We start from the raw sequence: 15913 nt of genomic DNA, 5'->3' as shown, positions 1-15913 counted from the left end.
AAATTCAGAATCCTGAAAGCATTCTGCCGAATAGACAACTTGGCCAAAGTGGGGGACGTAGACTGTCCCTACACAAGGCTATAGGAATACTCCATAGATAAGATGGACAGAGACAGGGGCCTGAACAAAGAACGCTTTGGTAAACTTTTGTTTCTATCTGCCTAAAATGTACATAATATTCTGAGCCATTCTCGCAGGGGGGTGGCTACTCCTTACATACATTTTGTTTGTATGTTTTGGATATCTTTTCTTTTATGTACACTGAGAGCGTATGCACCAAGACAAATTCCTTGGGTGTCCAACCACACTTGGCCAATAATAAAAAAAAATCTATATAGTTTTGTCACCCAGCTTTTGCTACAGCCATAAATAAAAGATGGTTGGTTTTTTTTTGCAAGCCTAGTCTGGAGTCTCACTTTCTTTGGCATCTCAAGAGGCTCGGGGAAACCTCTGGGACCTTACACTTCCTTTATGCAGGCCGGGGAAGAGGGGCATTGTAGTCCCTCCACTCCCGAGCGCACCGCGTGGGACAAAGGAGAGAGAAAAACACACAAAAGAGACACACACAATCTCTCCGCAGCGGCGCGCAGCGACTCCGCCCGGCGCGGCGGCTCTTCCCTTCCCTTCGCCCGGCCAAGGAGCCAGGCCAGGCCCTCCTTCGGGCCGGGAAGGCCCGCCTCCTCCCTCCCTTCCCCTCCCCTCCTCTTCCCCGGCTGCTTTTGCCCTCCGGCCCGGGCCGCCTCCTTCGCGGAGCGGCCCCCGCGATGGCAGTGGCGGCGACGGCTTGGCGAGCCTTGCGGAGGGTCGGGCTTGGCGCAGCGGCCGGGCCGCGCGGATCCTTGCTGGGTTGGCCCAGCGGCAGCAGCAGCGGGAGCAGAATCGTCCGCAGCCCCGAGGCCCGGCGGCTCAGCACCAGCCCTGCGTTGCTGCTCGCCGGTAAGGGTGGGCAAGCGGGCGGGGAGCCGGAGCTCTCTTTTGCGCCATTGCAATGGAGAGGTAGGCGTGCGCCAAAGCGCGCGGCGGGAGCCACCCGGCCCTTTGGCTCGCTCTTTGCTCCCGATCCAAGCGCGCCGAGGGATCGCAGCCAAAGCCCCGAGCACCGATTGCGCTTAGCCGGAGGCCTCTCCGCTTCCCGGGCAGCGCGCTTGCCGCCCTGCACGGCTCGGTGCCCCGGATTTTGGCTGAGTCGGCCGCGCAAACCGGGCAGGTCGCATAATCCGTGCAGCTCAGCCAAGGCGAGGGCTGAGTTGGAGGCTTCGGGGAGAGCGGGGGATGGGGATGCCAAGCGTTTGCATTTCGGCTTCCCGGGAATCCGTCCTGGAAGTCACAGGCCCTTTTGCTTCCACGCGTGGGCAGCGCACCCAGGAAGTTGGGCTTCCTGGATAGGACCGTCGTGCAATGCAGGGTGGAAAAAAACAAAAACAAATAAATTTGATCTCCAAGCAAGGCTAAGATCCTAAATGAATAGAATAGAATTTTTTTAAAAAATAATAATTGTTATTGTTATTTCTCTTTTTAAAAAACAAAACACAAACATAAAACGTCTGTTTCCTTTTTACAACAGTTTCAAGTCGGTCTTCTTCTATCATTTGTATTTTCCCCTAACTCTTCTTTTGCATATATTTGTCTTTATAGTCTCCTTATTCCTCTAGGCAATCCTTCCCATATAATATTGTAACTATATATTATTTTTCTAACATCCTCCGCTTTATGAACACTTTCCCAGTCGTTCGTATTTACTGTTTCTACTTCCCAACCAATCGTACCATTTGTTCCATCCTAAATAATATCCTGTTTCCTCCTTTTCTTTTATCTCTTTCGTTAATTTGTCCATCCCTGCACATTCCAAGATTTTTCTTATCAGTTCTTCCTCTTTTTTTTTTTATAATATATTTTTATTATGGTTTTCTTTTTTCAAAATTCCAATACATAATCGAACCGACAGTGTCATTTCCCCAAAAGACAGATTGGATTAGTTGTTCAGGCAAATTCTACATTTTATATATATAAAAAATTCTGCGCGAATACTATCCTCGCTGCCCTTATTATGAGAATAGAATAGAATTCTTTATTGGCCAAGTGTGATTAGACACACAGGGAATTTGTCTTTGGTGCATACGCTCTCAGTGTACATAAAAAGGAAAAAAATACATTCATCAAGAATCATAAGATACAACACATAGTGATAGTCAAGGTTACTAATAAGCTATCAAATCGTACTAGGAAACAAATAAAAACAATATAAATCGAAAGATACAAGCAACATGGTTATAGTCATAAGTGGGAAGAGATAGATACTAGGAAGGAAGAGAAGAATAATAGTCTTTCAAGCAGCTAAATGTTACTATGAAGTGCATTGTAGCATAGTACCCCCCTTTCCAATACATAATTCTGAATTCTAGGCCACCTCTCATCCCTTCCCAGGAGTGCAGAGAAATGTGTTGGAGAAATTGGGCAGGAGAGCTGGTTTGGATGACTTTGGGCCAGTTCCAGTTTCTCAGCCCAACCCACCTCACAGGGTTGTTGTTGTTGTTGGGGGTGGAAATAGGAGGAGGAAGGAGTATTAGGTATATTTGCGGCCCTGAGTTGCTTATAAAGTATTAAAGGCTGGCTAACAATCAATCAAACTGCAAACAATTTCTTTGGATTTGGGACATTGGCATGCATTGGGATATTGAAAAGCAAACGGGAGACTGGTTGCGGACCCTGAGGCATTAACTGGGTTTTGCAAACAATGTTGGCTTGCTCTTGTGCAAGATCTAAGCACATAAACTACCGTATCTTTATACTTTTTGATACGTGCAGTAACGTGTGGGATTAAAGGAGACAGAGAATTGGAAATATTCAGCTTTTAGCCGTGAGACTTGTTAGGGTTTTCCAAGTTTTGAAGAGAGTTTCCTGTTCAAAGTTTGGAAAAACATTCCCAGCAATAAGGCCAATTTGATAGTGATTATGGCTCAATTTGATAGTGATTATGGCTGTTGACTCGTAGCAATCATATAGATAATCTGAAATGAGGATTTGTCCCTTACCTGGTCTTTCAACCATTTCTTAAGGAAAGTGGTGGTCTCTCCATCTCTACACAAGTTCAAAGAGAGGTTGGGTTGCAATTTCTTCGGGACGATTTCGTTTGAATTCCAGCCTTGATGGAGTTGAGTTTAATCACCAAAATGGCCCCCACTCAACTCTGCGATTCTATAAAGACAAACATATTGTGTGGATGGTTAGCTAGATGGAGTGTTATGTTATTATTTTTGCAATAAAACGTACCCGGAGATGCCCTTGATATCTCCTGCACATTGGTTCAGAAGAACACGGAATAGTCGTTGTGGAATTGTGTCAGCAGAAGGGGAAGCAAAGTATGAGTATTGTAGAAAGAGAAAGCTGCGTCTAGCAGAGGTTGAATGTTTGACAAAGTTTGATTTTGATCAGACAGGGAGTATAAGCTAAGCCGATATGAATACATAAACAATAATTCTTAAATATCATTTACCAGTTACGCCACACATAAAGGGTTTCCTAGCTCAAGTTTAAGTTTCGGGGTTTATGCTAGAAGAACATAAGTAGGATTGCAGAGGGCTATGCAAATACAGAGCCTTAAAATTGACCCATTGTTGTTTTTTGTTTTAGCTCGTCGGTTTACAGACAAGCACGAATGGATCGCCGTCGAAAACGGAATTGGAACGATAGGAATTAGCAACTTTGCACAGGTACTGTTTTCTGCCCTCCCGGGAGATCTTGGCATTGTCGGTTGGCCTTGCTCTTTGATTTCTCGATTGTCCCGAGTGCCGTTTCTGCTTGCAAGGCCAATTTGTGGACTTGGACCTCGGAGGCGCCTGCCTGGAAAACAGGATTGAAATGCCCTGGCTGTGCCTCATTGGCTTGGCCTCATCCCAAAAAAAACCCTTAGAACCTGAGATGGGATTGTGCCTGAAAGTTTCTATTGGTTTCTGATTGGTTCATTGGAGAAAATGCATTCATAATGTAAGAGAGGGCCAGGCAGCCTTTAGATCAGGGGTCTCCAACCTTGGCAACTTTAAGACTTGTGGACTTCAACTCCCAGAAGGACTACCTGTAACTTAATATTTTAGTGGAGAGGATGAAGGCTTCAGTTGGCTGGACAGTAGCCCCAAAAATGGGTAAGACTGTCCCAAATCCATGGATAGGGGGCCAAGATATCCTACTTATCGTATTTTTCGGAGTATAAGACGCATCTTTTTCCCCCTAAAAGGGGGTGAAAATTTAGGTGCATCTTATACACCAAATGTAGCCGCGCCCACCCACTGGCCCCCACCCTTTGGCCTCTGCCTCGCAGCAGTTACCTCCTTGCAAGCAAACAGCAAGAAAAAACAGCTCCTTTCAGCTTCAGCACAGCCTAATTAGCACAAGTTGATTGGATCGGCCTCCTGATTCTCATTTGCTGATTTGCTGTCAGCTGTTTTGGGCAGGGCTCTGCTGTTTGCTGCAAAGAGGTAAATTGCTGGAGCAGATTTTTCTTTCCTTGTGCTAATCAAGCTATGCTGAAAACGAAAATGAAAGTAAAGCAGGCTGTTTGCTGTTTGCTGCAAGGAGGCAAAATTGCTCAGAGGCAGAGGGAGATTTTTTTTCCTTCTTTTTCTCACCAAAAAAAGTAGGTGCGTCTTATGCTCCGAAAAATATGGTATTTCCCTCAAATCTCATTTTAGGGTTTTCTGGGCAGATTTTTTTTTTTTTTTGACATGCTTTCATCTTAAACTGGTTGACAGTGACGCCGATAATTTCTGACAAATGTGATCAAAGGAGCGAGTGTCTGGGAGGTGTGAAAGATGTACTTGTGGGGTCCATGCAGCCACCAAGAAGGAACCTAAGGCTGTTTTATTATGTCAGCATTTCAAAGTCAACCTGACATTGTCCCAAGTGGGAAAGCAGCACTTCCTTAATGTCAATGGCTGTTCTTATGTTTGTGAAACACAACACAACAGGATCTGCTTGCTTTGAGCACCCTCGGCTGGAGACCACTGGATTGGTGAGGAATTTTGCAAGTTGCAGTTCTTGAAGCTGTTTCAAAGCTTTATTTATCTTTGTTTGTTTGTTTGTTTGCATCCCGCCTTTATTATTTTTACAAATAAGGTGGCAACAATATCCAACACAACTCCCTCCTCCTGTTTTCCCCACAACAACAACAACAACAACAATCCAGTGAGGTGAGTTGGCCTGAGAGAGAGAGAGTGACTGGTACAAAATCATCCACCAGCTGGCTTTTGAGGCTAAGATAGAACTCGAACTCACAGTCTCCTGGTGATTGGCCCAAAGTCACTCAGCTGGCTTTCGTGGCTAAGACAAATGTAGCCCCGCCCACTCACTGGCCCCCACCCTTTGGCCTGTGCCTTGCAGCAATTACCTGCTTGCAAGCAAACAATAAGAAAAAACAGCTCCTTTCAGCTTCAGCACAGCCTAATTAGCACAAGTTGATTGGATCGGCCTCCTGACTCTTAGCTGATTTGCTCTCAGCTGTTTTGCACAGGGCTCTGCTGCTTGCCGCAAAGAGGTAAATTGCTGGAGCAGATTCTCCTACTCTCTCTCCTGCTCTCTCTAGCATGAACTCTCCTATTCTCTCTAGCATGGAGCCTTAGCCATTAAACCAGGGGTGAAATGCTCCCAGTTCGGACTGGATCGCCTGATCCGGTAGCGATGGCGGTGGGTGGTTTGGAGAACTGGTAGCAAAAATCCCTGTCCCCACCCCCATGCCCAGCTGAGCCGCGCAATCATCAGAGGCTTTTTTAAAAAAAATTTAAAAGCATTTTTTCTACAACTTCTTCGGCCGAAAAAATGCTTTTAAAAGTGTAAAAAAAAAAAAAAAAGCCTCTGATAATCGTGCGGCTCAGCTGGGATCGTCAGAGGCTTTTAAAAGCATTTTTTCTACAACCTCTTCAGCCGAAAATGTTGTAGGGGGAAAAAAATGCTTTTAAAAGCCTCTGACGATCCCAGCTGAGTTGCTGATCCTCAGCTGAGTTGCTGATCTGAATAGGTTGTAGAAAAAATGGTTTTAAAAGTTAAAAAAAAAAAAAAGTTGGCCACACCCACCCAGTCACATTTCCCCCCCTCCCACCAAGCCACGCCCACAGAACAAATTTTATATTTCACCACTGTCCCAAAGGTGCTTTTTCAAGAGGCAACTGGACTGCCTGGTTTTTCTTCGAAAAGGTTTTGCTTCTCATCCAAGAAGCTGGAAAATAAAAACACTTTTGGGACAACCATGGCCTGGAGGACTGAGAATCTCCATAGACGTTTGTTTTCTGCTTAAATTCCACCAAGAAGATGCTCAACTTTCTTTCCACAGCGGTTTCCACTTCTTTAAATCATGGCTGATGCAGGAACTTTTCATTTCAGGAAGCATTAGGAGATGTTGTTTATTGCAGCCTTCCAGAAATTGGAACAAAGCTGAACAAACAAGGTAAGCATTATTCTTTTTTTAAAAAAAATCTTGTCTCCCCCCCCCCCAAACATAAATGTAACATTAGACAGCAATCTCAACTTTGGAGGAATAAAGTTACTTTAGGCTTTTTTTTTAAGGAGACAGCTGCGCCCCAAAGATTTCTTTTTCTTTACATTAAATAACAGACCTCTCCCCATCCCAGCCCCCAGTTCCTTGCCTTACAAGGTGTCAAAAGGAGAAACAAGTTATGTGTTGTGGCCCGCCCAGATTCGGACAGTGAGAAGGTTGGGGAGGAACATGGGCCAGTCCTGAAGAGCCTTGGTAGCACAGTGGACTAAAGCACTGTTGTTATTTTTTTTTAAAATTTGATTTATATGCCGCCCTTCTCCGGAGACTCAGGGCAGCTTACAATGCACTAAGCAATAGCCTTCATCCTTTTGTATACTTATACAAAGTCAGCTTATTGCCCCCACAAACTGGGTCCTCATTTCACCTACCTTAGAAAGGATGGAAGGCTGAGTCAACCTTGAGCCTTGGCGAGATTCGAACCTGCAGTAATTGCAGGCAGCTGGTCTTAATAACAGGGTGCTTTAGACCACTGTACTACCAAGGCTCTATTACTTGCAATTACTGCAAGTTCAAATCTCACCAGGCTCAAGGTGGACTCAGCCTTCCATCCTTTCTAAGGTAGGTAAATTGAGGACCCAATTGTGGGGGCAATAAGCTGACTTTGTATAAAAAAGAACACCGCTTGGGGGGGGGGCTCGAAAGCCCTATTAAGCAGGTATATACAAAAGTATGAAGGCTATTGCTTAGCGCATTGTAAGCCGCCCTGAGTCTCCGGAGAAGGGCGGCATATAAATTAAAGCAAAAAAAAAAAAGTCTGGGGAAGGCTCTGACAAGGGCTCTACGTCCAAGGCAGGAAGGCGGCCAGGGCAGTTATCAACTGCCTTCGGAGTCAGACATCAGATCATTGGAGAAAGAGATTTCTAAAAGAAAGCCCTGGAAGGTCTCCAAGACAACCTATTAGAGGCAAGGAAAGTATCACCCAAAACAGCACTTCTGCTGCTGGCAGCAGATTCGGACAGAACATGGGCCAGTCCTGGAGTCTGGGGAAGGCTCTGATGAGGGGTCTGCGTCGGAGGCAGAGAGGGGGCCAGGGCCGTCGGACAGTTATCAGCTGCCTTCGGAGTAAGACATCAGTGAGGCAGACAAACAGTTGGAGCCTGTTCCCAGTGTGCGCATGCACAGAGTTGCCAGAAGAAGGAAACAGCTAGAGAACAAGGGTTGACTTGGGAGTAAGGCCACAGGAGGACGATGAATGGCCCCTCCCAGAGGGAATAAAGGAAAGAACTAAATGTGCTTGTTTAGCAAGACTGTATGGACCCTCCCGAGGGATGCGGTGGGTGCATAAAAGATTAGGAAGTAAATTAGAAAGTAATGGGTATATTAGGGATGTGGTGGCTAAGATGTTGAGCTTGTCAATCGAAAGGTCGGCAGTTCAGCGGTTCGAATCCCTAGTGCCGCGTAATGGGGTGAGCTCCCATTTCTTGTCCCAGCTTCTGCCAACTTAGCAGTTTGAAAGCACGTAAAAAATGCAAGTAGAAAAATAGGGACCACCTTTGGTGGGAAGGTAACAGCGTTCCGTGCGCCTTTGGTGTTGAGTCATGCCGCCACATTACCCGGAGACGTCTTCGGACAGCGCTGGCTCTTCGGCTTTGAAACGGAGATGAGCACTGCTTCCTAGAGTCAGGAATGACTAGCACATATGTGCGAGGGGAACTGTTACCTTTTCCAATGGACCTTCCCATCCCCCAAATGCATGCAGCTCTTAAACCTCCAGAGAGAGTGAGAGAGAGTGAACACCCTACTAAGCTACTACCAGCTTCTGTTGATAGGACAAGCACTAGGAGTAGGACAACGACTAGATTGGTTCCATAGCTGCAGATTTATAGTTATTATTATTATGCTTCGTTGCACAATCAGCCAGATGTTCAAGACTGGATTTGGCATTTTTTGACTGCTCGTTGAGTCCTTTCTAAGGAAAAGTTGGATAGGCAGATGTGGATGTTTGATAGTGTTACAGATAAACCATTGCAGGATGGAAGCTGTTCTGAGTAAAGCCACCTTGTGCCATTGACCGATTGTGAGTTGGTCAATGCCAACGGTGTTCAAGTAGGACTCCAGTTGTTTTGGGACTGCACCCGAGCTGCCCATTAGGGTTTGTCACAGAGTCAGCCAGATGTTCAGATTTGGCATTTTTGTCTACCTATTATTTTTATTTGTATTACTTACTTTATTCATTAAACATGAAACTCAGTCAACTGAACATTCCAAAATGCATCACAAATATCATTGACCGGTGCTAATGGTTGCTGCCAGTGTCCCAGGTATTATTATTATTATTATTATTATTATTATTATGATTATGATTATGATTATGATTATGATGATGATGTTTTTAATGTTTTTAATTTTTAAATGTTTTTTTATAATGATTTTAAATGCATTGTGAGCCTCCCTGAGTCTTCGGAGAGGGGCGGCATACAAATTGAATTAATAAATAATAAATTATTTATTATTATTATTATTATTATTATTATTATTATTATTATTATTATTATTATTTTGTTAAATTTATTTGCCGCCTATCTTGCTATATGGGGCTACTCTGGGTGGCTAATAACAATAAAAAGGAAGAAATGAAAAGAGCATGAAGAGAAGGTAATAGAACCAGAAATAAACATTGAAAGAGAACACAATGAGAAATACAGCTGTATGATTAGCAAAAAAGAAAGATGGGAAGGTGGAGAGCAGGTGTGTGTGTGTGTGTGTGTGTGTGTGTGGAGTCTGCCATTAATCCGGCAGCCACTTGTAGCATGACACATCATACAAATGCAAATTCTCGTTTTGGGATTTCTGTACCAAGGCCTTTTCCCATTTAATGTTCCAGATGAATTTGGAGCCTTGGAAAGTGTGAAGGCTGCTAGTGAAATCTACTCTCCCATCACAGGAGAAGTCACAGCAATTAACACCGCCCTTGCTGATAATCCTGGACTTGTCAACAAATCTTGTTACCAAGATGGTAAGAGAAGGAATCCCCGTTTTCCAAAGGATTGCGAACAGTAGTTTTGCAGAATATCGCAATGATAATACAGGTAGTCCTCAATTTATGACCCAACGTTGAGCCCAAAATTTGTTCTTAAGTGAGCCAGTTGTTAAGTGAGCTTTGTCCCATTTTACTTTCTTGCTTCAGTTGTTAAATGAATCACCTAATGAGGAGGGAAGACAGGACTCCTTGGACAAAACCCCAATGTTGGGAAAGTTGGAAGGCAAAAAGGAGAAGTGGGCAGCACAGGAGATGGTTAGATGGTGTCATTGATGCAATGAATGTGAATTTGGGCAAACTCTGGGAGGCAGAGGAGGACAGGACTGGCAATGCTATGATCCATGGGTTAATTGACCCATAGTCCTGAAACGGGATCAGAGCGAAGAGTTTGGCCCACCCGATTAGGTTCGAGCAGGTTGACGGGTCCCTATTGGTGGGGAGCCCACGCCACCCACTTGACCAAACCAGTGAGTGGACCACTGGGAATCAATTTGATTGGTAATGGCTCCCAAAATGACAGACACGGTCATACTAGGGCTCTCTTGGCTAAACAAGTGGGGCCTGACCCTCTGGTGGCAACCGGAGGCTGAGGATAGCAAGGGGCCCCCAACCCCTCCCCCATGCACCTGCAAATAGGAAACCCCCCTTAGAGCCCCACTAGAACAACTGGCAGCCACCTCTGAACAAACCCCAGAGGCTGAGCAGATCCCTAGAGAATATCACTGAAGTGTTCAGTGAAACTGAGTGCGGAGTTGGACATGACTTAGTGACTGAACAGCAACAAAAACCTGTAGAGTTAAGACTAGAAGCCATTGGACCTAAGAGTAGCATTTACTACCTTGTTTCCCTTAAAATAAGACATCCCCTGATAATAAGCCCAATCTGGCTTTTGAACGCATGTGCTAAAATACCCCCCACCCCCGGAAAATAAGCCCTCCCTGAAAATATTTAAACTCATGGGCAGCCGGTCCCCGCCATTTCCTCTGGTTAGGGTTAGGGAGACAGAGCTGGAAATCAGGTAAGACGGCAAGAGGAGCCCCGTCTTGCTCCATAGACCCCAAAATAATAAGACTTCCCCAAAAATAAGGCCAAGCACTTATTTCGGGGTTCAAAAAAATATAAGACAGGGTCTTATTTTTGGGGAAACACGGTAGAACTACAGGAGCCCTGGATATCTTGGTGCTTATTTTAAAACACACACACACACACACACACACACACACACACACCCTAATTTGTTTGTTTGTTTGTTTTGTTGGCTCACAGGCTGGCTTATCAAAATGACGGTGGATAATCCTTCTGAACTGGACGACCTCTTGACTGAAGAGGCGTATGAAAAATACATCAAATCCATCGAGGAATAAGCTAAAAGGTGCCAAGCTGAGCCAGTACCCACTACTTTCTTTGACGTAGATGGCCCCAAATTACTGGAGAAGTTGGCGCAGCAGCTGGTTGAGGAAATTTTGAAAGGAAAAAGAGCACTGCCTTTCTTCCAATTGCGTTAAAGGCAGTCCACAAACGTCCGTAAATCAAAAAACGTTTGTGCCTTTTCTGAGTAGGCAAGAATCAGGAATAGTTTCGATTTTTCTCCCCTCCGTTCCTGATGAATATAATTTCAAGGTTTGAAGTCCATCATCCCTTCTGGGCTAGAATGACCTTTGTTCCTGAAATGAACCCAGTAGGTTGATAAAATAGATCTGGAAGATGATGCAACGTCCTTAATCCCAACGTCTACTTTTTATTTGTACAGATTTTCTTGCTTTTCTTTGTCCGCCCTCTTTCCCCGGGCGTCTTGTTTTTGGGCATCTACCAGAAGCTGTCCTGCTGCCTTTGGTATTAGTGAAAGTCCTCAAGAGATTAGATGGTTTAAAAGTGCAAGTGTTGGGCTGGAGGCATGGAGACCTCCGGCTAACCCTTCCTGCCTCGCAGCAGATAAGATAACAGAAGTTAATAAAAAATCCTGACTTTACCAAGTTTGTTTGTTGTTCCCGTTGTAGCTTAATAGTTAAGTGGTGGGTAAGATTGAGGCGGTGCATTCGACCTTGTAGTTTATTGGAAAGTTTGAAAGTCAAATCTTGGGGCCTCCGTACAGGCAGTCCTCGATTTACGACCACAAATATGCATGGCCGATGCGTGGCCGGCATCGGGCGATACAGTGTGGATTCTGGAGCTCCAGAAGAGCACCGAAATCCCAGCCGATTCTGGAGATCCCTAGGGATCATAGCTGTCTTGTAGGGACAGTGAAGAAAGAAGATGCAGGCTGGCATGGATAGGGAAAGCAAGTTCCCTGAAGTGCCGGCATTAGTCTTCTTGCCACAGCTGTTAAGTGAATCACCGCAGTCATTAAGTTAGTGACAGATGTTAAATGAATCTGGCTTTCCCACTGACTTTGCTTATTAGAAGGTTTGCAAAACGGGATGGCATGACCCAGGGATACAGCATCCGTCGTAAATAGGAGTCATCATTTGGAGTCAGCAAAAAAGTACACTACTACAAAAATATACAAAATGTAACAGTAACAGAGTTGGAAGGTCATCTAGTCCAACCCCCTGCTATACTAGGGATTCTGAACCGCTGAACTTTCTGATCGACAAGCTCAGTGTCTTAGCCACTAAGCCACCTAGCCAGGCATGTAAATATAAATGTAAATCTAATATAAATATTTCTACGCACACAGCAGGAAGAGAAAGTTGTGTTGGATATGTTCGCCTCCTTATTTGTAAAAATAAAGGTGGAATATAAAATAAATAAAATATTGTATAGTACCATATTAGGAATAGCAGGGTTGGAAGGGATCTTGGAGGTCGTCTATTCCAACCCCCTGCTCAAGCAGGAGATCCTTTACCATTTCAGACAAGTGACTGTCCAGTCTCTTCTTAAAAACCTCCAGTGATGAAGCATCAACAACCTCTGAAGACAACAACTGTTCCACTGGTTAATTGTTCTCACTGTCTGGAAATGTTTCCTTATTTCTAGTTGGAACTCTTTGTTGAGCTTCCGTCCATTACTTCTTGCTCTGCCTTCAGGTGCTTTGGAGAATAGGTTGACCCCGGTGGTGGGATTCAAAATCTTTTACTATCGGTTCTGTGGGCGTGGCGTGGCTTGGTGGGTGTGCAGGGGAAGGTTACTGCAAAATCCCCATTTCCTCCCGATCAGCTGGGACTCGGGAGGCAGAGAATAGATGGGAGTGGGGCCAGTCAGAAATGGTATTTACCGGTTCTCCGAACTACTCAAAATTTCCACTACCGGTTCTCCAGAACTGGTCAAAATCTGAATACCACCTCTGGTTGATCCTCTGCTCACTGTGGGAGCCTCTAAATATTGGAAGACTGCTATCATGTCACCCCCTAGTCTTTTTGCTCATTAGAATAAACATACCCTAGTTTCCATAACGGTTAATCGTACACTTTAGCCTCCAGTTCCCTAATCATCTTCGTTGCTCTTCTCTGAATTCTTTCTAGAGTCTCAATATCTTTTTTTTGTACCATGGTAAAAATACACATGGGAAAAGGCCCAAAATATGGGATAAACGCAGTCCCAGACACCTGCAAATCGGGACGAGGGTGGAAGCGACATCATGCGTGTCATGGCATCGTGATTTTCATTAGACGCCCACCAGCATTAGTAAACTCTACTTGCAATACCCAGGAAGTCAACCTCTGGAAAGAGAGTGAGTTCTGGATCCCTCCAGAAGAGGGCACTACTGGCTTGCTAAGCAATCTCCCGAGTTCCCATGACCAGATGGTATTCCTCAAGGTGCTACCTCTCAGTTGTGTCGGGACTACAACTCCCAGAATTCCCCAAGTAGCTCAATGCTGCACCAGCATGGGGAAAGATGGCAGAATAGTACACAACGGTGATTCAGACTCCAAGCAGTAAGACATTTGTGTTGCCATCCTCACCGGAACCCGGAAGAGTAACGTACGATGGCTGGCATGCCTGGAGAGATGGCTCTGCGTGCCACTTCCATCACACATGCCATAGGTTCACCATCACTGTCCTAGGTTATAGCACAAGGATGCATATTCAGAGTATCTCTGGAGAAATTTCAGGGCTATTTTGGTGCCACAATGTCCATCTATTCAATTTATTTTGCATGTCTTACCTAAGTCTCAAATTTATTTCCTGGAGAAATCAGAGATGGTTCCCTGTATAATGCCCAGGTCCAGATATCGTAGTAAGCTTGTGCTTGTTTTATTGTGGTTTACTGAGTAAATTACCACTGTCCAGGCTTAGTCATACACAGAAGCTGGATCCACATTATTGTTATTTTATGTAAACTTGCTGCAAAACGTAATTCTGATTGAATTGCATGCCTCAACTGGGCTACAATGGCTTCTTCAACAAACCAGTTTGAAAAACCTTGGTGTTGTTTCATAGATGATGCCACAATTCTTTTTCTTGTCACACGCAGACAGAGAGATACACATAGAGGGACACAGATAGAAAGACTATATGCACCATGAGGGGGCAAAATGCATTTTGATGAGAATCTACTGGACAGTGTCCTCAATAAATAACACAACTATTTTGGAATTCTTATTTTTTCCCCCTAAAAGACTAAATGGGTTAAATATATATTTATATTTGTGTGTGTGTGTGCGTGTGTGTATGTGTATATATGTATATATATGTATGTATTTTGAAAAATATTAGGAATCTCTCTCCTGTCATCTGTGGCATCTCATCATCTATCATTCCTCGATCTGTCTGTCTGTCTGTCTGTCTGTCTGTCTGTCTATCTATCTATCTATCTATCATCTAACTACCTATCATCCATCTATGTCTGTCTTCTGTCTGTCTATCTATCTATCTATCTATCTATCTATCTATCTATCTATCTATCTATCTATCATCTATCTACCTATCATCTCTCTCTCTCATCTACCTACCTACCTACCTACCTACCTATCTATCATCTATCTATCTATCATCTATCTATCTTTCTATCTCTCCCTATCTATCTACCTCTCTACCTATCATCTATCTACCTATCATCTCTCTCTCTCATCTATCTATCTATCTATCTATCTATCTATCTATCTATCTATCTATCTATCTATCTATCTATCTATCTATCTATCATCTTCAGAAACAAGGCTGCATTATTCTACCAAACAGAAAGATTTATTTCTCAAAAAAAACTTCCTTTAGAGAGAAAATAGAACAGAAAACCGTGATGACTCATAAGTACACCATTTTTATTGATCTGCAGTTTCAGTAGGAATCAAGAGGAGGCATTTTGAGAGAAAATTGTCCCTTTATGGGTCTGCAGAGAGAGGCTACGATTCATAAAATGAACCATCAAGCTTTTTTGGTAATTAAAAATATTTCCTTCCTTTTCTATGACAAGTGCAGTTCTCAGGCTGTGCACGCTAAAAAGGAAAGGCTTTTCAAATGCATGATGGGAAACCACAAATGTTCTGCTAAGAATGTTATGGATCTATACAGATAGTCCTTGACTTACGATTTTGAGCCCAAAATGTCTGTTGCTAAGTAAGACAGTGGTTAAGTGAGTTTTGCCCTATTTTATGAACCTTTCTTGCCACAGTTGTTAAGTGAATCAATGCAGTTGTTAAGTTAGCAACACAGTTGTTAAGTGAATCTGGCTTCCCCCATTGACTTTGCTTTGTCAGAAGGTCGCAAAAGGGGATGACGTGACTTCAGGGCACTGTGACCGTCATAAAATAGGAGTGTATGAATTTTGATCACGTGACATCACGGGATGCTGCAAGAGTTGTAAGTGTGAAAAGCGGGTGTAAGTCACTTTTTTCATTGCCATTGTAACTTGGAACGGTCACTAAATGAATGGTTCTTAAGATGAGGTCTACTTTTTAACTTCTTTTTAAGCTGTGGGTTAATTCTTGGCATTTGAGTTGTGTATGGAATCTCTTCTTCAGGAAAGAAGGATGGAGTGGGGTGGGGACGGAGGCAGAGTTGCTATTCAGCAGGTGCTGACAGGTTCTGGAGAACCGGTAGCAGAAATTTTGAGTAGTTCAGAGAACCGGGAAATATCACCTCTGGCTGGTCCCAGAGTGTGGTGGGAATGGAGACTTTGCAATATTCTTCCCCCCCAGGAGTGGGGAGGGAATGGGGATTTTGCAGTATCCTTCCCCTGCCACGCCCACCAAACCAAAGCACGCCCACCAAGCCATATCCCACAGAACTGGTAGTAAAAATTTTGAATTTCATCACTGGTTGGAGGAAACCCCAAACTTAATTGATCTGATTTAATATCTTTACAAAGAACTACAAATCATTTTGATAGTAAAATACATAAAGTGATTCACTCCCCTCTCCCCGGTATTTAATGGGATGGGTCATACTTTAAAATTTATATCTGGTGGCAGGTTTTGAAAGCTGGGTATTTCAGGCTTTGGAGGACTTCA

The 15913-nt window shown here is 44.0% G+C and overlaps 1 protein-coding gene across 1 annotated transcript; it reads left to right on the top strand.

Moving 5' to 3' along the window:
- Positions 1–471: 471 nt before the first annotated feature.
- Positions 472–11493, top strand: GCSH (glycine cleavage system protein H). The gene is made up of 5 exons (XM_034425424.3): positions 472–936; positions 3631–3710; positions 6370–6433; positions 9369–9500; positions 10791–11493. The coding sequence occupies exons 1-5, from the start codon at positions 765–767 to the stop codon at positions 10886–10888; spliced, it is 546 nt and encodes a 181-aa protein (XP_034281315.2). The 5' UTR covers positions 472–764; the 3' UTR covers positions 10889–11493.
- The last annotated feature ends 4420 nt before the right edge of the window (positions 11494–15913 follow it).

The sequence above is a fragment of the Pantherophis guttatus genome, chromosome 11 (genome assembly GCF_059756535.1).
Source record: "Pantherophis guttatus breed Tessera chromosome 11, ASM5975653v1, whole genome shotgun sequence".
Classification (NCBI taxonomy): domain Eukaryota; kingdom Metazoa; phylum Chordata; class Lepidosauria; order Squamata; family Colubridae; genus Pantherophis; species Pantherophis guttatus.
The sequence above is the reverse complement of the archived record's forward strand: the minus strand, read 5'-3'. Positions and strand labels throughout refer to the sequence as shown.

Bases quoted from the DNA above. Each gene is read 5' to 3' on its own strand.
- GCSH (XM_034425424.3), top strand. From the start codon at position 765: ATGGCAGTGGCGGCGACGGCTTGGCGAGCCTTGCGGAGGGTCGGGCTT. The intron at 937-3,630 runs GTAAGGGTGGGC...TTTTTGTTTTAG, and splicing joins CCCTGCGTTGCTGCTCGCCG to CTCGTCGGTTTACAGACAAG. The intron at 9,501-10,790 runs GTAAGAGAAGGA...GTTGGCTCACAG, and splicing joins CAAATCTTGTTACCAAGATG to GCTGGCTTATCAAAATGACG.